This window comes from Callospermophilus lateralis, chromosome 14 (genome assembly GCF_048772815.1).
Source record: "Callospermophilus lateralis isolate mCalLat2 chromosome 14, mCalLat2.hap1, whole genome shotgun sequence".
Classification (NCBI taxonomy): domain Eukaryota; kingdom Metazoa; phylum Chordata; class Mammalia; order Rodentia; family Sciuridae; genus Callospermophilus; species Callospermophilus lateralis.
Genome location: NC_135318.1, coordinates 71,639,375 through 71,666,893, shown reverse-complemented (window position 1 = coordinate 71,666,893; position 27,519 = coordinate 71,639,375). Strand labels below are relative to the sequence as shown.

At 35.8% G+C, this 27,519-nt stretch overlaps 1 protein-coding gene and 1 pseudogene across 1 annotated transcript in view; both read right to left on the bottom strand.

Moving 5' to 3' along the window:
- Dnah6 (dynein axonemal heavy chain 6) overlaps positions 1-27,519 on the bottom strand; it is a 253,675-nt gene that overhangs the window by 16,167 nt on the left and 209,989 nt on the right. Inside the window, exons 63-72 of the mRNA XM_076832916.2 lie at positions 27,287-27,453; positions 20,811-21,001; positions 13,938-14,098; positions 13,614-13,702; positions 12,700-12,846; positions 10,643-10,781; positions 9,548-9,667; positions 8,570-8,691; positions 4,241-4,370; positions 1,858-1,985 (exon numbers count right to left, since the gene is read on the bottom strand). Of these exons, the coding sequence (XP_076689031.2) occupies positions 1,858-1,985; positions 4,241-4,370; positions 8,570-8,691; positions 9,548-9,667; positions 10,643-10,781; positions 12,700-12,846; positions 13,614-13,702; positions 13,938-14,098; positions 20,811-21,001; positions 27,287-27,453 (1,394 nt within the window). The remainder of the gene's footprint in view (positions 1-1,857; positions 1,986-4,240; positions 4,371-8,569; positions 8,692-9,547; positions 9,668-10,642; positions 10,782-12,699; positions 12,847-13,613; positions 13,703-13,937; positions 14,099-20,810; positions 21,002-27,286; positions 27,454-27,519) is intronic.
- LOC143380682 (phosphoglycerate kinase 1 pseudogene) lies at positions 4,572-7,652 on the bottom strand (annotated as a pseudogene).

Here is a 27,519-nt window from a genome sequence, read left to right as displayed (position 1 = left end):
ACAATGGTAGAGACACCTGAAATTTTGGAGCCCTGAGAAAGGGCTTATAGATCATCTGGTGGTACAGGGAAGTGTTGGTGTTCCGGGAACACATTATGGAGGAAGTAACATCTTTGACATCTTCAATTAGGTGGCGTATCATAATCTGGAAAAGGCAGAAGATGAGCAGCACCCATCTCCTTTTCTTCCTTAGAACAGCAGCACCCCTTTAGTTTTGGCTAGGCACATGACAAGCCTCCTGGAAACTATATTTCCCAGCCACTTTTGCGGTTGGGGTGTAGCCATATTACCAAGTTTTGGCTAATGGACTACAAGAAGAAATGACATATATAACTTCTAGATCACCATTTTCTAAGGAAACTGCTTTTCCTTGGCTCTCCCTTTCTTCTTTCTCACTGGCTGGTGAAAGATATTAGTGGAGTAGGCATCTAGTCCCTAAGATGGAAGTTACCTGTTGAGGCTGCAAGAGCCAACCTGCTTATCCGTGGAAGAACTCACAAAGCAGAATGAGTTACCTGCCCTAGATAGGACTTCCTCTGAAGTGTGAAGGGATAATAAAGTGAATTTCCACCTTGTTTTGTACTGTATTGACAGTTTTATCACAGTAACATAACATGTACCTTTATTCATTCAATAGAAAAGGTGTTAAACACTGACCTAGTCACCAGACTGGCTGACACTGGAATGTACATGTTGAGGAGCCATGGTCCTAAGGTGAGAATTTCACACATTCATCTGATCCAGTTCCCACTTAACAAGTCAAGCCAAGCAGCAACAAATGGAGACATTTTTCTCAATAGGGGACAGAAATGGTCTTTGACTTTAAAAAAATCTAACTCAGTTCTCCCCAACTTATCCCCAAGTCCTGCCCATTCATTGGCCAGGTGTTAGGTTCCCTACTGAATAGTAATACTATCTGGTTAAGGGTCCACACTTGGATTATAATAGTATTTTCTCTTTTCTCATCAAAGATACACACAGAGAAATTAGGAAGACCTTTGACCACCAATAAAATGTGAGGCAATCTTAAGAGAGATGGTGGGTTGGGGGAGGGAATGAATCTGTGAACACAAGGCAAATGATCTAACAATTTGCAAATTTTAGTTGTACTGAAATCATCTGGGGAGTTTACTTAAAACTCATGGGGTTGGGGTGTGGCTCAGTGGTAGAGCACTTACCTAGAATGTAGGAGGCCCTGGGTTCAATTCCTACATTACTGAAAACAAAGAAAAGCTTCACATTCCCAGGCCCTACACTTGAAGAAATTCTGATTAAGCAGGTCTGAAATATGATCTAGGAATACATTTTTTTTCTTTTCTTTCTTCTCTCTCTCTCTTTTTGAAATAAGATCTTGATATGTTGCTCAGGCTAGTTCCTTGTGTCTGCTGCTGTGCTCATTTTCAGGAATCCACATTTTGAACACACACCACAGAGGATTCTAGTGCAGGCAATCTGTAGCCCACATTTTGATAAAATTTGGTTTTCACTGTCTTGCATAAAAATTATATTATTAAATGCAAAGTGGACAGTGAAAACAAGTACTGATTCACTTTCAATTGAGAACATAAGCCCCTGATCAATTTCTAGTTTGTCAGTGGAATTCTAAGGATAATGGAGAGACTAAGAATTTGTAATGTTACATATCACTCAGTCATTATTAGAAAAAGGGAATACAGACTTTTTAGAGGAGGATAAATTCAATAGACAAGCTGGATCTGAAGAGTTATTAGCACATCCAAATCAAAATGGTGAAGTGATGGGAATTGAAAACACTAAGGACACTTATATCACTTATATTATATAGTTCCCTACAAGGTTTTGATACCCAGTAGCAATGATGTAGATGAGCTCTCATACATGTATTAACTTTAGTAGATTGTTAAACCGGTTCACTTCCTGGCCAAGAACGGTGGTTAAGGAGTTCAGGCGTCCTTGATGATCTTTAACGAAAAGGCTCTCAGAAGCACCCTCCATTTCCAGTGTTTCTGAAACATACACAGCTGATTCCTCAGATCAGTCATCATTGATTTCTGTTCTCATTACATTCTAGTATCCTGTGCTTATCTTAACATTTTTTTCTAAAGTCAACTTCTTTCATTATTTAAGACAGACACACATGGCTTAAATGTGACAAAATTTCTTTAATTTATAACTCTTTGGTGATTCACCCATTTACATAGAAGCAATCACAGAAATGCAAGCTTAAATTCACGTGTATCAGAGGAAAGGTGAGTGAGTGTGTGTGTGTGTGTGTGTGTGTGTGTGTGTGTGTACATAAAAAGCATTATACTAGCACATTTTATTTCTCACCATGGGTATTTTTATCTGTGCCAGTATGTGGTCTCTGACTCTGAGATAGGTCCTTGATTGCTTAAGTAAGATAAAGAGAGACTGTGCTGATGTAGAAGTAGGACTTGAACAGAAGACAGTAAAGAAAAGACTACTCCTTTTCATTCTGGATGACTATGGAGATGAGGAGAAGGATTGAGAGACAAGAGAAAGAAGCAGAAGGCCAGCATGACTCAGTGGTTTCTGCTTACCTTGAGTGAGGGGTTTGTCTGAAAGACTCTCCAGAGGTTGCTTGGCTAGAGGGCATGAGATTGTGTGCCTAGCTTTGGATAAGTGAGAGATAGGGCCCTAGAGACTTCAGTGACAAATGCTTGCAGGTCAAAGCAGCTACATGATAGACAAGGGGCATTCCAGGGCTTAGAGGGGCCAGCGATCCATGTCTTCCCCTCTACCTTATGGTTATGTAAGCCTTGTTCTTCCCTGCATATCTATATTGTATCCAGGAAAGGAGGGTTTGGTGGTGGGAGACTCAGAGATGTGAGAGACTCAACATTTATCCCAAGTTGCTAAACATTATTTAAAGGAATTAGTGGAATTATTAAATAGATTCATGGTTCCATCAGGATTAAGAAAAAGTAGATCTTTTTTTCCCCTTATAATTCACCAAATGGAGACTTAGATGAAGAACCACATGAACTATAAAAAAGGAAGAATTGCATTTTCCTTGCATATTTAAGGAAAGTGGGAGTAAATAAGGGGCTCCAAAATATGTACATCAAATTCCTTCTTAAGCACCCACAATTTGGCTGCTGGAGAAAAAAATAACCTAGTAGTATAGTTAGTCCCATCTCTTGGGTCCATAGAACTGCAGTTACATGTGTCTGGTAGTCCCTGTCTGCCATTCCCTTCAGGGGAAATTCCAAAACCTCAGTTCTTTTGTTGAGCCAATTGCACCTCAGGCTCAGCAGATGAACTGCTTATTATTTTCATAGTAAAAGTATAAGTTTCCTGAAACTTGGAGAGAAAAACCTCCTCAGTGTCAATGAGACTCTGTGAAACAAGTTCATGACCTCTGCAGTCATTCATTTGTCTATTCATCTCTTTTCCACGTAGCTTTCTATCTTAAATTTGATTAGAAATTGCTTCCCAAAATAACTGACTCTACACTTCAACATCATCAGAACTCTCTACCCATGGCGATTTTTTTTTTTTTGTAGGCTTGCTCCTTTGGGGTAGATAACTGGCTTGTTCTGAGGTCACATGGTTGCTTTTCTTCTGGAGGTCTTAAGTGTATTGTCAGGACTCAGTAACTGTTTTTTTTCCTCCTCAGTTTTCTTTTTCCTATTATCTTTTCCAACCATGAGCAACTAAATTTTGGAGTATAAATTATGGCCACTCTAAGCAAAGTATGAGGGTGGATCTCTTGTGATCATTCAGACAGGTTCCTTAACTCATCAGAAGTCAAGGTGAAAGTGACAGCCATTTCTCTTGAATGGAGAAAAATGAAAGGACTGTTAAATTGAACTTCAAATGATGATGGAAATGCTTTCCCTCTGTGCTGCCCACTTGAAATGTGAATAGTGCAACTGAGAAATTAAATTTTAAATTTATTTAATCTAAGTTTCAGTTTAAGTAGCCACATGTGGCTAGTGGGTACTGCCTTGGACAGGGCGGGTCTAGAGACTTTAGAATTCATGAAGCCAAGGAAAACTTGGGACAATTTCTGGTTAAAGTTACATGGGGCTAGAACTGGATCCTAATACTTTTGGCATCTGTATGTTTAAGAAATGTAGGTTTCTAGTTGGTAAGTGGAGAACTCCATGTCAGATAAGCTCTCTTGGCAAAGCAAAGTCTATGTAATAAGGAGGTCTAAACATCTGCCTACCACTCAATTATCTGAGTTAATTCCTATAATTCCCATTTTATACAGATGCAAGGAATTATTTATTACCTGGAACTCTGGTCCAGACAGAAGAAACAAGCTCTTGGACAATTTCATCATTGCTTTTTCCTTGTCCACCAGCAGATGATCTTGGCTGAACATCAAGTATGGTATTGATTAAAGTGTTGGTTTCTTTGTACTATAATGATGGTAAGAGAGAGAACACTGATGACTCAAATTTCCCAAAAAGTAATTTACAGCACATATAGCTTACCTTATAGAAACAAATATACATTTAAGTTTTAATTTAATTTAAGCTCTCTATTGTTTATTCATCTCATGTTACTTCATCTTCATGCTCATTGATTAGTAAGAAAGACAAGCTATCTTACTACATTTCTTACATCATTTCATTGACTTTGTCTAGTATATTGTTGATCAGCTGGATCTTGTCTACAACTTTAGCTTAGGCTCCCTAAGGCAAACTACCCTTCTTGGCAAAGTACTTCAATTCCTTCTTCATAAAAACAAACAAACATACAGCAACAAAACCCCACTAGCCTTCTGTGGCAAATTGATCACACCATGAGACTGTGGACTGAATGAGTAGTGCCCAAGGCACCACTGATAAAAAAAAAAAAATCTCCTGAGCTTGGAAAGCAAACCTCAGAAAACTTCTATTTTGGCTTTAGCCCTGCTCCCAGAATCATCTTTTCCCTTTCCTTCTTCATTTATAGGAAAGTGGAAGTTCTCCAGCAGAATGACAGACCCAGCAGCTGGCCAGTACAGCGTCCTTCCATTTCTGGGCCCATATGGTTTTTCAAGAACAGAACAGCTTTGCTCAGCAGAAATTTGAATTCTATGGCAACTGGCTCTAAAGATTACTTGTCAGGAAAGATGGTGGAATGAGATGTTTATTATTACACTAGGTATGACTGCACATATGGTACAACATTATATCTTGTACAATCAGAGAAATGAAAAGTTGTGCTGTAATTGTGTACAATGAGTCAAAGTGCATTCTGCTGTCATATATACCTAGTTAAAATAAATAAAGTTTTAAAACGATTACTTGTCAGGAAGATAAGCAAAAGAAAAGATAGTAGAATGAATATGACGTAGTTTTCCCATGTACCTATATGAAAACAACACAGTGAATCCCACCACCATGTATATCCATAAGAATGGGACTCTTAACAAGAATAAGATATAATCCATGCTTGTATAATATATCAAAATGGATTCTGCTGTCATATATAACTAAAAAAGAACCAATAAACACTTATAAAATAAAAATGTTAAAAAAATTTATTTTATTAAAACAAACAAAAGATTACTTGTCAGGCATGAGGATACTGTCAGGATGCCTTAGGTGACTCATAAATACAGCTGACTTGTCTCCAATGTCCAAGTATTAACTGGATGTTTGAGACAGCAACCTTGATTTTCTGGTTGGTTGTTATCTGACTGTTATTCATAGGGACATTATAATTCATTCTCATAACAACTTACTTCCCCTTCACATTCACCTTGTTCAGAGTCAGCTATAAGAAAGTGACATTTTGGCAATATAATGCAAAACTGGGGCTCAGACAGCAGGAACGACAGCTACCAACATATGCTCTGAATGTGTAGAACAATCTCCTTCCCTGACCATTCCCAGCTCTTTATTAGTTTCTGATAGGCATCTATGTAACTTGCTGGGTAGAAGAAATAATTTATAAATTTTGTGCCAAGACTTTATTAATTGCAACAGGCAGAATTACCTAACCTAACGTGAGTCTCAGATGAATGGTAGCAGAATATGCTACTCCAAAATAAGCCACTTTGACCTAAGGATTGCCATAAACTAAAGGCCACTTGGAAAATACCAGATGGAAGGACGTTCTAATCTCCCCTCTTTCTGAAAACAAAACAGAAGACCTCCTTATATGAAAGATATCCTCCCTGTACCAGGAGAAAAGAAACATTCTCATTGTCAAGAGCTTGTTGTATAAACAGACCTTGACCATACTAATCTTCTTTAGCCACCCAACATAATTAAGGGACTTTCCTATAATTAATTGCCTCTCTTTGTTCAACCTAACACATAGCCATATAGGTTTTACCAGTTCTTTGGGGCTTCCTTAATGAAATGAAAGCTTGTATTAAATTGTAAGTTTTTCTCCTGTTAATCTATATTATATCAATTTAATTCTTAGACCCTAAGAGTGTAGAAATAAAATTTTGCCTCCCCTATACAGGCATGAATGGATCTAACAACAATCTCTCTTGCTCATGCTTTAACTATTTCCTCTCTAAATGGCTCTCAGAATTCTTTCCTAATGAATATGGGCTGCTTGCATGTGGTTGTTAGGAAGAGATGAAGTATAAGGGACAAGGTCACAGATGGCTGCAGAGATATAGCATCTAGCCAATGATTCCAGAGAAAAGAGAGCACCCTCCTGCCAACCTGTATCTGTGTATGTTATCTCAGGAAAAGACTGTCATTCACCTAGCTTGGTGTACGCCTTGGACGAGCTAGAGTAGCTAAGGGATGGGGCACTCACTGCCTTTGTCCAGGTTTGTGTCACATATCCACCTCTGTTCAGGTAGAGAGTGGTTGGAAGTCTTATCAGGAGTTTGTGCAATGGGGAAGGGGCAGTTGCTCCAAGGAAAGAGGTTAGGGTGGGGCATGTATTAATCCAGAAAAATGGAGGAAGGGAGGCTGCATAGAAAAACACCTTTGGGAGCCCACTATATACCTTCTCTCTCAGTCATTCTGAAACCAATGGAAAACACAAAAATCTACATTTCTGGTACACTCTTCTAAGAGTTTTACCCCTACCAACAGAGCTATCTTTCTGCTGTTAGCGTAACCATATCCACACTCACTTTTTCCTTCTTATACCCTCCCTTTTTAACCTCACGCTTCCTTTCCCCTTCACAGCAAACAATCAGAGGAGGGAAATACATTGACAGTAGGTTTTGCTACCAGTTTTTTTTCCTCCTGAAAATAAGATAAGGAAAAACTTGATGCATTATTCTAATTCCTTGCTGAAAGGCAAAGCAATTTCACTGGTAGAGGACATAAAATCAGGTGTCAAAACAATGACCCTTTTGTGCTCTCTCTGGAGGTTCCACTGTTGTTTTGTGTGGATTCCTTGATGTCTAGGCAGACTTCACCTTCTAACATTTCCAGCAGCAAAATTTATGTCAAAAGATGACCTCCTTAGCCTTGTGAGGCTAAATATTTAAGCTTTAGAGACGTCCAAAGCCCCACAGGGACATACCCTTCTTTTCAAGGCTTTGGTTCACCATGGATATCTGTGCATGGTGCATGATGAACCTGAAAGAGTAGGCAGTGTCCAGGTCATGAGAGATCCTCAAGTGCCATGCTTAGGAGTTTTGACTACTTGTAGGTAATGATGTAGCATCAGAAAGTCTTGCCCAGAGGAGTATAATAATCCAGTTTGTTCTTTGGACTTACCGCTATGAGCATTTGCAATTATACTATTATGTTCTAATCATGTACAAATTACGATATATAATTTCACTTGAAGAAGAGTTTGAATTTTTAAATATATTTCTGAACTTTTATCATTTAATCATATAGAGATTCAAGCCTTTGTATAACATGTGATAAAAGCACCCAGTATGGAGGGAGAAGGGCAGCAGAGAAAGGACTATATTATTATATGAATCCCCATGTTCTGGTGACTGTGAATAGGTAGATTATTGTTATGTGTCCCCCCAAAAGTTCACATGTGAGACAACACAAAAATTTTCAGAAGTAAAATGATTAGATTATTAGAAGTGTAACATGATCAGTGGATCCTCATAGCAGGTTAATTGGGTGGCTGCTATAGGCAGATAGAGTGTCGCTGAAGGAAGTAGGTTGCTGGGGTTGTGTCTTTAGGGTTTATATTTTGTCTTTGGTGAGTGGAGCTGTCTTTGTGCTTCCTGGTTGTCATGTCCTGAGATGCCTTCCTCTATCACACCCTTTCACATTGATGTACTGCCTCACCTCAGGCCCAGAACTATGGAGTTAGCCAACTATGAAGTGAACATCTGAAACTGTGAGCCAAAGTAAACTTTTGCTCTTCTTTGTTGTTATTGTTAGATCTTTTGGTCACAGCAATGAAAAAGCTAACTAAAACAATTATGGACTAAACAGGAGGCCTGAGAATAGAGGAAATGGAGGGGGTTGGCTGGTGATAGGAAAAATATATAATCTTAGGATTCTGTAAAGGATCCAGAGAGAGCTGTCTAAATTGGAACTACTGTTGAATATAAGGTGAAACAATTACTTACTTACTTAATGCTATTTTATAAGTCACAAAGCTAGTGAGGTGACAATTGATGTTTTGAATTTATATATACAAAATAAATAAATGTTTTCAGTTAAAGGCCACATACCTGGTAAGCCAGGTTGGCATTTTCATGCATTCCAAAAATTTCTGGGTCATCTATCAAAGGCAGATTTTCAATGTAATCCTTAAATTCTTGTAAGTTATCAGCCAAGGGTGCAAAGTATATGCCTGTTATTAAAAACAGAAGGAAAACATGTCTTAAAAAAAACTGACTCTGTGTTGCCAACTTTGGTTTTTCTCTGCCTCATTCAAATAATATCTTCTCTTGTGAAAAGGAGATTGTTTTTTCTAAATCTCCTTGCTTTCACTGATGTGTCTAGTTTTGTTACTATTTATTGACACCTTGAGCATCAGTTTAGTGTCTTAACTTTTCAGGATGTCTCCTTCAGAATGTTTAAATATTCTGAGAATCCAGGGACACAGTGCTGAAAGGTATGCCTCTTTAAGAGCTCCAAATTTATGCTTGTGTTAGAAATACTTTCACATTCTGTTTGATAAACAATGATGATCTTCTCTAATTCCTCAAAGCAAATGCAAACCATTGAAACGTAGTGTTACTCAAATTTTCCTAGTGATGACAACATACAACTTGAATGTAATCAATGATTTCCTTCTCAGTGGTAGAAGCTTTTATGAGCTTACTGTCCTAATCAGATTGCTCCCTCTAATGGGATTAGGACAATTAATTTACCTGCTTTTTGACCCTTGATGAGCTATTACCAATTCATAGATCTGTTTTTTAAATTAAATTTGCCATATTGGAAATTTTCTTTAATCACATCCAAAATATTCTAAAATATAACTTTGAAAACATATTTAGAAATAATAAAATCAATTTTAATGCAGAAATAATTCAAAGTATTTACTGTAAAATATATTTGTGCTTTTACTATCAAACTGGCTTTGAAGGTATCAAGTATAGGAATGGACTGAGTTGCAAGGATTAGACACAGAGGTCCCCTGGATGGAAAACTGAAAGATGCTGTCAATGGCTTCTTGAGAAAAAAATTCAAATGTCATTCACCTGATTCAGAATATTGATAACTATCTTGTAATGTTTCTGGAGAAAAAAATCTTTTCAAGACAGTACGAAGGCATCTTTGATCCCATGTGTCTGTAACTCTGCCGCCATATGTAATTTCACCTGAAAAGGAGTTTGCATTTTTAAATATATTATTTTTTAAATTGACAAACATAGCTTAATTATAATAGGTTTATTTGGTACTTAAACTGGAAAAAGCACATCAAAATTTCCTCCCACTACCCCCTCAAAAAAGAATAAATCAAAAAAAAATCTAGTACATGTATATTATCCTAGTCATTTTGCTTTTTCCAAAAAAAGCTAAAGTCAGTGATCTCTATTTACATACTTTTTCCTTTTTCTTGTTTTGCTTCAAAAATATTCATTTTGAGTCATATCTCTTCCTTGACTGTAACATTCTAAAATATACACACTTTGCATGAAACAGTGCTTCCACTCAGGGTCCACAAATAAAATGGAACCAAACATTTGTAGCAAGACATTTAAACTCTATACATACTTTATAAATTGTTGCTGACAAGCCTGGGAGGAAAGAGATCCATGATGACATAGAGAACTTGCCTCACATAAATTATGATAGGAGGAATTAAAACTTATTTTACACTCTTTCTGTCCACAGAGAAGCTACTTTCAGTATGCTTCATTGTCATCCCAAAATTATGAGTATGAAGGAACCATACTGGAATGATATCTAATGCTGATATAACTCCTTGGAAAATTCCAGATTCATTGCTGTAAGTCACCATTCATCATTGAAGTGCTCCTGCAAGGTTTTCACCCGTGATACTAATAGTGCTGCTAATTCATGAGAAATGCTTACAATAGAGCCTGGCATGAATTAAGAGCAATGTGTTTTCCATACTATTGTTATTGGGGAAAACATCTTTTCAATTTTCTATGTGTAAATATTCTTCATGATATGCTTATCACAATCTTAAATTCACAGAGAGATTTCAAGAGGCATCATTATCACACTAAACACCGGGGGAGGACCCCATCTTCATAAGGGTCAAGTAGGGGTGAATCAACAACTCTGTGGTCCACAGCTGGATGCCCTGGCCACACAGACATACTGACCAGTAATGTAAATCAGTGCATCCCAGGGAATCTTTCCATCTTGGCAGTAAAGGTTGAGGTTCAGTAGAGCACATTCCCTATCACTGTCATTAAATTCATAGCATATATTCCATCCAAGGGGCCCAAACTTCTTTCTCTCCTAGAATAGAAAATAAATAGTCTGAAATAAAATTTGATAAAATTAATTATGTTTAAAATAGTGAAAAAGAAACAGCGAATATTAAAACTGGGCATTCCTACACTGCAAAATCAATTAAAGTCACGCAGTTCAACTTTAACTAGGCTTTCACCAAAGAGGAGGATCACATCTTCTTCAATACTGGACCCTCCCCATATTTACTGCAGAAAATTTGTTATTACTAGAAATTCATCAGATCTGTTTTTAAAAAAATCTGTTTTTCAGGGTAAAATAAAATATTTCCCTGTCAGAACAGGAAAAATAATCTTATTTAGAGTCTTTTGGCATAAAAATACTGATGCTATAATTATATATCTGGTGAGAGAGAACTATTCCCTATTCTTATAAGGAGTTTTATTCAGGGCTTTCTGTCATTACCATATTATGCTTATTACATACTGTCTTCTCCATGGTGATGTTTAAAAAGAAAATGGTACACATAATCCTTATCTTTGTTTTATGATATCCCTCCCTCTTTGCTATTTTCTTATCCTACCTTAATTTCTTAATTCTAAACTGACAATTATTGGTCCCAAGTTTCTTCCTCTTGGTCTCGAATTTTCACTACTCTTAAACTACCTCCTCATCTTAGCAGCTTTTATTAGTGGAACAACAAAAGAGCTCCTGATAGCTGGAGCCTCTGATTTCCAATTTCTCAGACCTCTTCTAAGACCCTTTTGTTTATCTATCCCATATCTTGCACCTTTAATCTTCCTTTTTTCTTTACTGATTCTCTTTCTATAGAACACACACAGTTGAAGACCAGGATGCCAGTCTAATCAAGATACCACCTAATGATACGTAGTTGGAGAGTCAGAATTAGAGCACAAGGTCACGGATATGAATACCATACCAAGCAGAGTCTGGATCAGGGGAAGGAGACTGTTGCTGAGTTGAGGTCATCTTTTGGGGGACTTGGGGCTTCAGTAATACGTGGAGAGGAGGCCACTAGGTTGGTGAGTCCACTCAAAGGAACAAGTAAAAGTGAAATTATTGTAAAATTAACACTGAGGTCTTGATGGTTGACAAAAATATATGGGTGAAGAGGAAGAATAAAAATAATCCTGAAGTTCTGATTGTCACTAATTGAGAGAATGGAACCATTGATTTCAGAATTAGAGACTGGAAGTGTTATGGTTTAGATGTAAGGTGTCTTCCAAAAGCTCAGGCAATGCAAGAAGGTTCAGAGGAGAAATGATTGGGTTGTAAGAGTCTTAACCCAATCAGTGAATTAATCACTGATGGGATTACCTGGAGTGGTAGGGTATGGCTGGAGAAGGTGGAAATTGGGGTGTATCTATGGGGTATACATTCTGTATCTTGAGAGTGGACTTGCTCTCTCTCTCTCTGCTTGCTGCTCTCAGTGATGGAGATGCTTCCCTCCATCCACACTCTTCTGCCATGATATTCAGCCTCACCCGGAGCCCTGAGGAATGGTGTTGAACTTCTATGGACTAAGACCTCTGAAACCATGAGCCTTCAAATAAACTTTTCCTCCTCTATAGTTGTTCTGGTCAGATACTTTAGTCACAGCAGGTAAAAAGCTGACTAAAACAGGAGGGAAAGCAGATTTTGAGTGTGAGGTTGAGTTGAGGAGATCAGTTTTGTATTTGTTGAGTTGGCCCTACTCCATTGATTCAGATGATGGTGTCCTGTAGGCATATAGCATGTAGTGGGAGCCAGTATAGCTGTGAGATACTCATGCAAACTGAGTATATAGATCACTAGTTGAATTAAAAGAACTTGGATTCAAATCCAGAATAGGGTCCTTAGTGTTTCACAGTGCCATTCGTAAGCTTTCACTTATTTTTTTTAGTACTTATTTACTTAGAAGATAGTACACATCTTTGTTGCTATTAAAAAGCAGAATTAAACATACCTGAATGATTGCATGAAAGAAACAAAGGCCAAATATCATTTGTCTCCATTTTCTTCCAAGGATATTTTCTTCGAAAAATGAAGGTGTCATTTCAGTAAACGCTCGCCTGATATTTGCACGTAACCCTTTGGGAGGCTCATTGGTTACCTGGATTAAGATAGAACATATCCAGAAGAGAGGGTGATTTTATAGACTTGCATTATTTCTGAATAATACACATAGACTGAAGACACTGAGATGATCTAGTTAACTTTCCCACAAGGGCCTTCCTGGAATGTGCAAGCCTACTTCATATCTTGTTCAGCCACAGTCCAGGAAGAATAGGGCCTGGCGGGGTCCTCAGATCTAGAACATTGGAAGTGTCTGCATAAGAGCCTTAGACACTTCCATTTGGTGTTCATTTTTCTAAACATGGGCCAAAAAGCATGCTAAGACTTTCTCCATTGGATTTTTCAGTTATCTCAAAATATGACATCATTCCAGACTTTGTCCCATGACATAGGGCAGGGAGGAAAGAAGAATCTCTTATTCCTCATTCCTTCCCACATATTGGAAACTTCCTGCACTGAAATTCAGCAGCTATACCACCTGAAGGCCTTCTTCTCAAATGCTGAAGCATTCCCATTCCTGTGGGACAGGATGTGTTGTCATCACTGTACACTTAGCATTTTCTTTTGAAGGGTAAGAGCTGGAAGAATTGAATGACAAACAGGACTAGAAGATGCAAAGATAGTCACTGTCTTGCGACCTAATTTCCTCCACCTGCTTATCATTTGAAAGGATATGGATATCCACCTTCTCACCCTGACCACATAAACTTCAATGTGGTTCTGTGCAAGGTCTGAACTCCATGGAACTCCTAAATGAACACTCAGAGACCAACCATTCCCATTCCAACCATGTGCATACATTACCTTGACAGAATTCTGAAGAACTGTAACAGGAAATGTAGTGCTAGGCATAGAGCTTAGAAAAAGTCGAAAAGTGTCCTTGATAGCATGAGCTATTTAAAACAAAGACAAAATAACAAAAAAGGAAAATGTTTAGCTTGTAGTAGCACTTTTTTTTAAAATAAGAAATAGACTGTTTTTTGAATCCTAGTTGTGTAACTTAACTGAACCTGCCTAGTACTCAAATTTCTTATCTATAATAAGAGCAAACACAATGCCTACAATAAAGATCTACTCTAAGAACTTGATAAAATGGTATTATTATGCAAATGTATGTGCTCAACATACTTGGATCTATGAAGGATTTAATTAGCTCTTCCATGGCTAACATCCAAGAAACAGCAAGATGGCAGTTTTGCAAAAATACCCAGTTTCCTGATTTCATTGCATCCTTGATCATTTTCTCAGCAATGGGTCCTTGTCCTTGTCCTAGTGAAATTGACTGCACTCTGAATTGAACAAAAAAAAAAAAAAAAAAAAAAAAAGAGACTGTGTTATACTATTTTGAAGCAATGCAGATATTTTAAAAATGTAAATATGCTATGATAGTCTTCAAATGCCAAGTTAATGGGATCATCCACTGGATCACTTCTGTTTCATATTACCATTATGGGAGACTGCTTGAATTTGAAATATATTTCATATGGAGTGGTCAAAAACAATAGTAAAACAGACTTAGGCTAAAGAAAGAAAATTAATATTTATAAAATAAAAGAAGTACAGAACCAAGAGAACCAGCAATGATCCTAGGATATCCAGAGCTCTTTTTTAGGGGTCTCAGGTTTCTGGGAACAAGATGAATATGCAATTAGTCTTGGAACTCACTTTTATCAGTGTTATCTATCAAGGGAGGAACTGCTCCTTTGGAGAATCACTGGCCTTCACTGGTTACCTAGCCACCTTTCCTAAATAGCCCCTCATTGCCTGGCCCCATCAGTCAATTTCACTGGGGCAAGGACAAGGACCCTAGTCTAGTTTTCCCAGCACCATTTGTTGAAGAGGCTATCTTTTCTCTAATGTATGTTTTTAGCACCTTTGTCTAGTATGAGATAACTGTATTGATGTGGGCTTGTCTCTGTGTCTTCTGTTCTGTTCTATTGCTCTTCATGTCTGTTTTGATGCCAGTATTATGCTGTTTTTGTTACTATAGTTCTTTAGTAAATTTAAGGTCCAAGATTGTGTTGCCTCCTGCTTTGCTTTTCTTGCTGAGGATTGCTTTGGCTATTCTGGGTCTCTTATTTTTCCAAATAAATTTCATGCCTGCTGCTTCTGTTTCTATGAAGAATTTTGAAAATTGGAATTTTAATGGAGATTGCATTGAATGGAATAGCACTTGGGGTAGTATGGCCATTTTGACTTCCTATCTGACAACATGGGAGATCTTTCCATCTTCTAAGGTCTTCTTAAATTTCTTTTTTTAGTGTTCTGTAATTTTCTTTGTAGAAGTCTTTTGCCTCTTTCGTTAGATTAATTCCCAGGTATTTTATATATTTTTAAGGCTATTGTGAATGGGATGGTTTTTCTAATTTCACATTCAGCTAATTCATCATTGGAGTACAGGAATGCAGTGATTTATGGTTGTTAATTTTGTAGCCTGCTACTTGCAGAATTCATTTATGAGTTACAGAAGTTTTCTGGTAAAATTTTTTGGGTCTTCTAAATAAAGGATCATGTCATTACAAAGTTGAACTAGTTTGAGCTTTTCTTTTACTATTTGTATCCTTTTAATTTCTTTCTTTTGCCTAATTGCTCTGACAATTACAATGTTTGAGTAATTGCTCTGACAATAACAATGTTGAATTGAAATGGTAAAAGTGGGCACCCCTGTTTTGTTCCAGGTTTTAGGGGGCATGTTTTCACTTTTTTCTTCATTTAGAATGATTCTGGCCTTGGATTTGTTGTTTATAGCTTTTACAATGTTTAGGTATATTATTTCTATCCCTATTTTTCTAGTGTTTTAAATATGAATGGATGCTGCATTTTATCAAATGCTTTTTCTGCATCTATCCAAATAATCATGTGACTCTTGTCTTTCCATCGATTGATGTACTGAATTATGTTTTTTGATTTTTGTATATTTAACCAACCTTGCATACTTGGGAAGAAACTCACTTGGTCATGGCGCACTGTCTTTTTATTGTGTTTTTGTATGTGATTTGCTAATTTCATTAAGAATATTTGCATCTATGTTCATTAAGAATATTAGTCTGAAATTTTCTTTCCTTGATGTGTCTTTTTCTGTTTTTGTCATCAGGGTAATACTAGCTTCATAGAATGGGTTTGGAAGATTATTCTATTTCATGGAATGATTTGAGGAGGATTGGTATTAGTTCTTTAAAGGTTTGGTAGAACTGGGCTGAGAATCCATCTGTTCCTGAGCTTTTCTTTGTTGCTAGGATTTTGATGTTTCTTCAGGCACTCTGTCTGCCCAGATTGAGTTTTAATGAAATCCCTCTTTCACCCGTCTCACAGTATTCCTGATGCTTGCATCTAGGGTTACTGAGTGAGGAGAAATCCGGTTTCCTCCTAGTCCCATCTTCTTCCTTCAACATTATGTTTTTAAAGATTCATTCATGTTATTGTGTGTTATTATAGTCCATGCATTTTTCATTGCTGCATAATATTCTAGGGTGCTCTTAGACTACAATTTATTAACTATTCATTCTTGAATATTTGAGTTATTTGTTTGTTGGTTATTTTTCACAATGCTTCAAAAACATTTTTTATTCTAATTGGTTATATATGACAGCAGAATGCATTACAATTCATATTATACATATAGAGCACAAATTTTCATATCTCTGGTTGTACACAAAGTAGAGTCACACTATTTGTGTCTCCATACATGTACTTAGGGTAATGATGTCCATCTCATTCCTACCCTAATGTCTTTCCTACCCTCATGCCCCCTCCCTTTCTCCTCCCTCCCCTTTGCTCTATCTAGAGTTCATCTAGTCCTCCCATGCCACACCCCCATTATGAATAAGCATCCTTACATCAGAGAAAACATTCAGCATTTGTTTTTTTGGGATTGGATAACTTCACTTAGCATTATATTCTCCAACTCCATCCATTTACCTGTAAATACCATGATTTTATTCTCTTTTAATGCTGAATAGTAGTCCGTTGTGTATATTTACCACATTTTCTTTATCCATTCATCAACTCATGGGCATCTAGGTTGGTTCCACAGTTTAGCTATTGTGAAATGTGCTGCTATAAACATTGATGTGGCTGTGTTCCTGTAGTATACTGTTTTAAAGTCCTTGGGATAGCTGGGTCAAATGATGGTTCCATTCCAGGTTTTCCAAGGAATCTCCATACTGCTTTCCATATTGGCTGCACCAATTGCAATCCTACCAGCAAAGTATGAGTGTGCCTTTTTCTCCACATCCTCGCCAACACTTATTGTTATTTGTATTCTTAATAGCTGCCATTCTGACTGGAGTGAGATGAAATCTTAGAGTAGTTTTGATTATTTGCATTTCTATACCTGCTAAAGATATTGAACATTTTTTCTTATATTTGTTGATTAATTGTATATCATTTTCTGAGAAGTGTCTGTTCAGTTCCTTGGTCCATTTATTGATTGGGTTATTTGATTTTTTGGTGTTAAGATTTCAAAAACATTTTGTTATATACCTTTTGGTCTGTGTTGGCACTCCATTTTTTTGTGTCAATATTTCTTGAGGTAGAACTGCTGTTTGACAGAGTATGTGTACATATAACTTTTGTGTAATATCAAACTGTTTTCCAAGATGGTGTTGCCTTCCATACCTCCACCAGCAGTAGATGAGAGTTTCTCTTTCTCCACCTCTTGGTTAACGTCTGGTGTAGTGGTGTCTCACTGAGGTTTTAAATTGTTTGCTTTTTTAAATTGACTGTTTGGCTATGTCCTTTATTGTCTTTTATCCCCCATTTTATTCTTTTTTTTTTTGGTTAAAATCCTCTTCAGCCTCAAACTTATTTGAGTTTAGTCTTAATTAATAGACACTACTTATTTTTTGAGCAAATTTTGGTTTACAATGAGTGTATAGTTATCATATAGCCCCCTTTCCCTCCCAAAGTTTCTTCTTTTATTAATATCCTGTGTTAGTGTGATTCATTTGTTATGATTGATGAGGTAATATCGACACAATATTATATAATGAAAGCCTATAGATTAGATTAGGGTCTACCTTTGGGTGGTACTTCCTGAGTGGCTTTTTTGTATTGAGTTCTTTAGGTTGGATATAGACCCTCTGTTATATTTACTACAAGTATTTTTTCCCACTTTGTCACTTGTTTCTTTAAAACAGTCTTAATACTGCCTTTTATGAATAAACATCCTATATTTTAATGTACTTCAGTCTAATTTATCAATTTTTAAAAATGATCACGTTTTTGTATTTAGAAAAAAATGTCACTGCCCAGGATGACACTCTCTTCTATCATTTTCTAGTTATTGTTTTTCCTTTTATATATCTGCCTTATATATACATGTCAAAATTGATTTTTTGTGTGGTTGTTCCAGCAAATTCAGGAATATTTATTGAAAAGATCCTTTTTTATTCCTCACTCTGACTTCTCATAAACAGGATCCCAATGTACCTGAGTTCATTTCTGAATTATCTATTTTTTTTCATTTATCTATCAGTCTAGACTTGTTCTGGTACCACAACATCTAAATGACTCTCATTTTATAATAAGTTTATAGTAGATCTTGACATGTAATAAAAAAGTCCTCTCACCTTGTTTTTCTTCTTTAATAGTGTCTTAGTTGTTGTATTTTTCTGAATCTCCTTCCGCTCTTCTCTCCTGGTACTTTCATTATGTGTGTGTTGGTGGGGTTGGTGGTATCTCTCAGGTCTCTTGGGCCCTGTTTGTTTTTCTTCATTCTTTTTTTTCCTTTCTGCTCCTCAGAAGCTGAGGAATCTAAATTGACCTATTTTTCTCTCTACTGATTCTTTCTTCTGCCTCCTCCCATATGTATCCTTTTATTGACTTTTAAATTTCAATTATTATAATTTTAATCTCCAGAATTTCTACTTTGTTCCTTTTTATAAATTCTATCTCTTTACTGATATTCTCTATTTTGATGAGACATCATTCTCATGTTTTCCTTTAGTTCTTTGTTGATGTTTTATTTAGCTATATGAGTATATTTAAAATAATTGATTTAAAGTTTTTGTCTATAAAATGTTGCATATTCTTTGTTATTTGTAAAAGTGTCAAGAAGTAGAGAATAGAATAGTGGTTATTACTGCCTGAGAAGGATGTGAAAGGGAGGGTTGGAGAGAGGATGGTTCATGAGTACAGGGGTGCTGCTGTATAGGAGGTATAACCTCCAGTGTTCTACAACCATATATGTATGTATATATATATACATACATATATGGTTGACAACAATTAATTATTTCAAATGACTGGTTAAAGAGAATTTTGAATGATTCCAACACAAAGAAATAATAAATGTCTGAGGTGACAGATATGCCATTTACCTTAATTTTATCATTATACATTGTATAATATACTGAAACATCACTATAAATTACAATTTATAAATTTAAATACCCTATAAATTATAATTATTCTATATCATTTAAAATGGAAGTATATAAAATACATTTTTTTATCTAGTAGTTTCAATGCCTACCATTTACTAGGTTCAGTTTCTGTTAAGATTTTTTTTCCCCTGTAAATGGACCATACTTCTTGTTTGCTTGAATATCTTACAATGCTTTTTGAAAGGTGGACATTTTGAATATTATAAAGTGGCAACTATAAAAATCAGATTGTTCCCTCTCCAGTGTTTGTTGCTGCTACTCATGGTTTGTTTACTGACTTTTGTGAATCACTTTTATAAAAACTGTATTATTTGTTGCATGTTGATACTGACATGTAGACATGACATCTCTATTTGGTTGGCTTAGTAATCAGCTAGTAATTCAATAGTGATTTCATTAAATACCTAGAATGACAATCTCCAAGATTTGTATGTGGGCTCTGTGTGTGTTTTGGGTCATGCTTTCAACACTCATCTGGGCTGAGTACAAAGGAACTTATCCTAACTATTGAGTTGAGGCACTGGTCTTTTCTGGCCACTAGACTCAAATGACACCTTGGTTATTGTGTCTCAAGACAGCTGACTTTTGGGCTGGAACTTGTACCAACAGCTCTCCTGGATCTCAAGCTTTTGGACTCAGACTGGTACTACACATTATCAACTCTTCTGAATCTCCAGCTTTTGGGACTTCATAGTCAATTCCTTATTAAAAAATATATATGTGTGTATACATATATACATACATATATGCATGAACATATGTGTGTACATATATGCACACATATATTATATATTCACACATATTTTAAATATATATTGACTATACTAAAATATATTAAATATATTATTTATATATTATTACATATATACATTTAAACATATGTGTGTACATACACATGTATATGTATACATATATATGCCCACATATATACACACACATATATACTACATATTATATTTGTATATATAAGATATTTTGAGAGACCACATTCACATATATATAAATATATAAACATATAATAATATATGTGTTTATATGTGTGTATGTGTGTGTACATATATACACACATATACATATACTTATATGCAGACCATAAGCTCCAAATGAAGAGACTGGATCTTTCATCCTCCTGTAATTTTTAGTCCTGGGACCAGGTTGCATCAGAACTAAAAGCTATCATGAGAAAGACCCAGCTACTTAAGAGGTGGAAACAAGAGGATTACAAGTTTAAAGCCTGTCTGGGCAACTTGGTGAGATCCTGTTTCAAAACAAAAAATAAAAAAGGTTTGGGGAATGTAGCTCAATGGTAACGCACCCCTGGGTTTAATCCCCATTATTGCAAAAAAATTATGTTAAATACTAAAAACGTTTCAATCACTGTTCAATTTCATTATTATACTTTAAGACTTAAAACAATCATTATGCTCAAATGAAGTTTATACTTGCTTTTATAATTTTTATTCCATTTTAATAATATACATAGAGAAATATTAACACATCTTAATTTTTTTTTTTTTTTTTAGTGAAATACTGGAATGGTAGTGTTCATGCTCCACAGTAGGTAAGAACAAAGACAAATTAACAAAGAGGTAAAAACTGCACAATGTGACCTTACCGTTCTGAATACCCGCTATCCCGGGCGAACCTCTGAAATGCACCCATGGGATCTGAGCCTGTGCTTAAGATGAACACCAGGGGGGTGTTATATGACATGTCTTGGTATAGGGTTGGCAGGTCCACAGGTGGTGGCTCTATAAACCGTTTTCCAAGATTTTCTATCACAAATTCTGTAAGAGCAAAAACCACCTGAAAGTTGAAAAGAAAAAAAATCTAAAAAATAGTATGTTGGATGAGGTTCCTTCACAGTTTTATCCTAAATTTCCACTTTGACTTCTGGTGGTGGTGGCTCTATACTTCAGCACTTAATCTTTTGTGATTGGTAGACTTCTTTTTATGGACATAATCTGTGGATTTGTATACCAATATCTGTTGACATAGTTCTCATGACTTCACAAGCAAGAAGAACTGTTGGATAAGAGGGAAGTTCCTCATCATTCTATTTATGGTAGTCCCTATTTATCTACCAGGGATATATTCTAAAACCTCCAATGGATGCCTAAAACATGAATATTACTCAACCCTCTGTATACTATGCTTTTTCTTATATATACATACTTACAATAACACATACTTACAATAATTTCTAAATTAGCATATTAATAGATTAATAATAGCTAATAATAAACAGCATAACAATATGCTACAATACAGGTTATGTGAGTTTGGTCTCTCTCAAAATAGCTCATTTGTGTTCATCCTTCTTCTTGTGATGATATGAACTAATACAAAGTCTACCTGAAGAGATGAAGTGAAGGAGTATCCTAACCTGGTCTAGAGCTATGGCCTAGGATCATATTTCCCTTGTACGGTCACCTGGGAAAAGGTGTTCAGGTGCTTACCCATATAAATTAGGATGTATAATGGCACATCCTCACCTAGCATGTGAGATACAACCTCACATGAATTAGGCAAAGGCTTTTCAGATGTGACACAATAGCACAATCAATAAAAGTAGAAAATAAATAACCTGGACACCAAAATTAGAAAATGTTTGAGCTTCACAGGACACTATAAAGAAAGGAAAAAGACAACACACAGAATGGGGAAATATTTTTGCAAATCATACCTAAAATTTATAAAGAACTCTTGTAATTCAACAATAAAAAGCAAATGATATAACTAAAATGGTAAAGGATCTGAACAGACATTTCTACAAATAGCTAATAAGCACAAGAAAAGATGGTCACCATCAGCAGTCATTAGGAGCATGCAAAGCAAAGCTACAAGATATCACCTCATACTCCCTAGGATGGCAATTGAGTAGTCCCCGCTTATCTGTGGAAGATATGTTCCAAGACATCCCCCAGTATGCCTGAAACTGTCAGTGTTATAGAGTCAATATGTCTGATACCTGAAATGGTTACTAAGTGATAGCCATTAATGGGTGGGTAGTGTATACAGCATGGATAAACTAGACCAAGATATGATTCATATCCCAAGAAGGGTGTAATGCTAGTGTGAGATTTCGTCATGATACCCAAAACCATGTGCAACCTAAAATTTGTGATTTTTCATTTCTGGAATTTTCCATTTAATGTTTTTAGACTATAGTTGACTTTGGGTAACTGGAACCCCAGAAAATTAAAACTATGGATATAGAAATATTACTTTAATAAAGAGACAGGTAATAACAAATGTTGTCAAGTATCCAGAAAAATTGGAACTCTCATATATAGTTGTTGGAAGGTAAAATGGTGTAGCCTCTTTACAGCTCCTCAGTTAAACAGAATTACCATATGATTTAGCCATTTCACTTTTGAGGTATATATCCAGGAGAAATTAAAACACATTTCACACAAAAACTTGTACAAAATGTTTAAATGTTTATACCTATTATGGTACTAATGGGTATAAAGAGTATAATTGGGAGGAAGTATGGCTCATATAGTCACAAGGTGGAAACAGCACAAATGTGCATCATTTGTTGAAGGGAAGAACAAAATGTGGCATATCCATGTTATCATATATTATTTTCAATAAAAAAGGATGTAATACTGACATGTGGTACAATATGGATAAATGCTGAAAACATTAGGCTAAATGAAATAATAAATTTAAAAAGCCAGAGTATGCATATCTGTACAGATAGAAAGTAGAAGTGGTTGCTTGGGGCTGGTGCCGATGGCATTGGTCAATAATGACAATGGATAGTTCAGGGTAATGAAAATGATCTAAATTGATTTATCAATGATGCACAACTCTGTGAGCATACTAAAAGTCGTTAAAGTGAACATCTTAAATGGGTAAATTTTATGTTATATGAATTATACTTCAATAAAGCTGTTGGAAAAAAAAACTCTTGAGGGTCTTTCTTACACACGATCAGAGAATATATCTACAACAGCTTAACTGACATTTTTAACATTTTCAAGTAACTCTTGATTAGCCTCTAAAATGCAGATATTTGTTTTGTTTTGTTTTGTTTAGCAAGCAGAGTACCATGCATTGATGAGAATGTGGTGGGGAATTTTTCTTTCATGAGGTATTTTGCTTAAATAAACAATCAGTACATAGCAGAATTCACAACAAGGATTTAAAGGTGTATTCCTCCAATTGGTATCTCCCAAGTTGGGAAAACCTTGCAATTGTTTCTCTGAGAAGAATTCATCCTTGGCAATCCTGGTGACACTATAGTTTTTTGTAAGAGGAAACTGGATCTCAAATTTCCACCTTACTTAGGTGAAGGAAGACTGGATTAAAACATTAGTTCTGTGGAGGAGAGAGTTCCTGGTGAATCTAAACTTGGAAACTAATAATGCTGTAGGTCATGACATATATCCTGATGTTCTTCACCCCTCTAATTACTTCAAGAATAATTGTTTCTTCCTATATATATTTAATTACATCAAAATAGTGGTTTTAAAAACATGGCTGGGGTTGGTGGCTAGCCTAGCACATGCAAGGCCCTGGGTTCAATCCTCAGTACTACATAAAAATAAATAAATAAAATATAGGTAATGTGTGCAACTACAACTAAAAAGTAAATAAATAAAATATGGCTGCGGGCTTATCAGCAGCAGTACCTGGAAACTTGTCAGAAATGCAGTTCTTAGGTCTCATTCCAGACATAGAAACTCTGTGAGGGCAGTCCCCAGCAATCTGCGTTTTAATAAATCTCCCAGGTGACTGAAGCATATTGAAATTTGAGAACACCAGTGTAGAAGATTTTCCTTATTTTTATTCTGTAGTAATAAACTATTCTCTGTCATTCTGAATTAAATGATAATTTCTTTTTTCTCATGCCAGTTCAAATGTGTAAAAATTTTCCTGGTAGGTGTCAATAATATTTATACTAAATAAAGAGTTGTTGATGGCACTGGGATTGTGACTCAGGTGTAGAGCACTCGCTTAGCACATGCAGGGCCTTGGGTTCGATCCTAAGTAACACATAAAAATAAATGAATGGAAAAAGGTATTGTGTCCAACTACAACTAAAAAATAAATATTTTTTTAAAAAAGAATTGTTGAGATGATAGTCATTCTATTTTCTGATGCAGTTCTAATAAGTCTACCACCATTTTACTAAGACATTTTTTTACAAAATGGAATTTCATCTCTGTGTTTAGAATGTTTATTCTACTTCTGTATTATATGTGTGTGTGTATGTGGGGGGGGGTGCACATGCACATGCAAGACTGTAGTATTCCTGGAAGCCACCTGTATTCTCTCTCTCTCAAAGAAGCAGTGACTCCATTAGATAGGATCATCTGACCTGCTTGGGAACAGCTCTGGGAAAACAGGCTGAGTACATTGAAATCCCTCATCACTGAGATCTTATCTTTGTTTTAAGTTTCTGCTTCTGGATAGGAATCTAGATCTTCAGTTTTGAAACTAAATTTGATTCTTTATTCTCAAACTGCAATTTCTTTAGCAAGTTGTTCTAAATATAATTGGGAAGAAGTAAGGCTGGTATGACATTGCCATACTTGAATTGTCTTTTCATTGTGATCCCATCAATAGTGTTGACTCATTTAGTTCCTGGCTTCTCTGGAACAAGTGTCTAACTCTATTTTCTGAAACCTAATCTGTTTCCTTGACTCCTCCGTGTTAATTTTGAAGCCAGTTTTGTTTGGTAGAATAACCCATAAGATTTTAGGTTGAGTGCATTGGTTTAAGAGTTTTCAATTAACCTTTTGTGAATTGGTATAACTGTCTAACATTTATAACTTTGATCATATTTGGAGAGCTGTCCTATGACATGTTGCTAGAGAACCCAGTTGTAGAAGGATATGACTAGGAATTAAACACATTTTATTATGGAAATTTTTAAGAGTGTATAAAATGAAAGAATAATAAAACTTATACTTTACCTCACTTCAACATTTGTTAAGGTATGCCCAATCATGGTTTCATTGATGTATCCACCCATTCCTTAAGCCCTCAGGATTATTTTAAAGCAAATATCATGCATGATATCACTTTATCCTTAAGTAATTCAATATTTATGTAAGATAAAGACTTTAAAAACCATAACCACAGTACTATAATCACATCTAAAAATTAACAGTTCCTTTATATCACCAAATATATAGGCAGTATTCACTTTTCTCTGATATTAAATTGTATGTGTATATATGCTTAAATAACTGTATGTTTAATCAAATCTAAATAAAACTTATACATAGAGATTAGGTGATTTGTCTCCTAAATATTTTGTAACCTAAAATCTTCATCCTTTATCTTTTTTTTCTCTTAATAAGCAAACATTAAACAAAATAGGTGGCTAAAGAAATGAGTGCAAAATTTCTCATAGTCCAGAATTTTTTAGTTCTCATGGTTTTATCTCTAAAGCTTCCTTTTCTTTGGGACTCATGCCATCTAGTAATTCTCTCATTTTCATCACCATGCAGTCTGGTAGCTACTGTTTCATTTTCAATGAAGGTGTTTCACTTGGTTCGTTGTATGTCTGTTCATTGAACAAAATGTAAATGATTTACCACTGTGTCCCAGGCATTCTCCTGACAGCATCAGAGTCCATGGGAGGTTCAGAGTCCATGTGGACATTCACCATACCAATCTCAGTTTCTTGACCTCTAACTCCAGGGCATATCATCTATCTCATGAACAGTCACCCACACTCACAGCCAACCTCAGGACATTTTCTTTACTTAGAACTGTTCCACATTAGAAATTTTAAGCTCAACTTGCATCACAACCACTTCTATTCTTCCAGACCTTCTACACCTCTAGTCCAACTTTATCTGCTTCCAAAGAAATTTCCTTTTCTGTTTATAAGTGCTTTCTTATCTCTTGCTTTTCCCAGAACTTCTCTTACCAACATTCTCAATGGACTTGTATCTTCTATACTTTTATTGCAATCATATGTATCCCAGGTCAACCCCATAACCTATTTTCTATGTTCCTGTGAAGACAAATAAAAGTTCTTCAAAGATGTATTAATATTTGCCAACTACACTTTGGCCTTTTCCAGTTAGTTCCAGTTAATTCTCTCTCTCTCTCCCTTCTCCTGCTCTTATCTGTCTCCCCAAAGAATCAGCTTCCATTTTCTTCCAGTGCCTCCCAACTTCACTATTTGGGTTCTTAGCAGGTAAATAAATATAATTTATTTAGAATAATAAAATTAGAGATATAAAAACTGGAACTATCTGCAATACTTCATTCATTTTGTTGATAATTTTTGTGTACTGAAATTCCATACCTAATTGACTCCTGTAGCACTTCTTTCTCCTGTTGTTTTTTCTGCCCATGTGACTCATTCCTTCTCAAAGCCCTTCATCCCTCCTCTGTGCCTCTTGAAAGTTGGTTCTCATCAGAGTTTCACTCTTTGTACACCTGAGCCTTTATTCTACTGTGTATTATTCCTCTACAGTCCCAACAACCTCAATAGTTTTACTTTTCAACTCAATGCTGATGATTCTTATTAAATGTTGCAAAGAAGATGTCCCTGATAGCTGACAAGCACTGTAGACTCAATGACATCTTTCTATACATATTTTTTATGTTTGCTTAGTTCTTGGTACCACTATCTATACTGGCACCAAAACGAAAAATGTGAGCCACACCAGTCACCTCATCACATCCCCTTCCATCTCTTTAATCTACTACTTGTGTCTTATTTCAGGTTGCCACAGTTTCTTACATAGACTACTTCAATAGTTTTCAAATATGTCTGGTGACTTGTTTTATACCCTTCAAATGCTTCCTCCCCATTGTTGCTAAGATTAATTCCCTGTTAAAGCCTCCAACAGACTCCTGTACCATTTATGCAGATGGCATAAGTTCCCTAACAGCGCACAATAGGTAAGTGATAATGAAGTTCCTGGATGGCTCTCTAGTCTTCTCTTTCATTATCTTCTGTATAAAATAACATGTTCTAGTAATAATACAGAGTCTCTATTTTTTAGAGGCCTGGCCATTGTTAGTCTCAAACAAACTTATGGATCATAACTGACTGGTGAGCTTTAGTAGAAACAATTATAACAGTTCTTTAATTAATTAAAAAAACCCTACCTTTTCTTCTTTGCAACATTTAATAAGAATTAGTTTGTGGAAAGAACTCAATTCTGAGATCCAATATTCCAGGAGTCTGGCCTCCTTTTCTCTCATGGATTGGTCTTCCTTTTGAAATTCAAAATAGTCTTCCAACTGGCTTGAGTTAATATAAGTCTTAAAAGATCCTGGAAACACAATTTTAAAAGCTTTAATTTGAATGTTTTGACTCTAAAATTAAATAAATGTATATT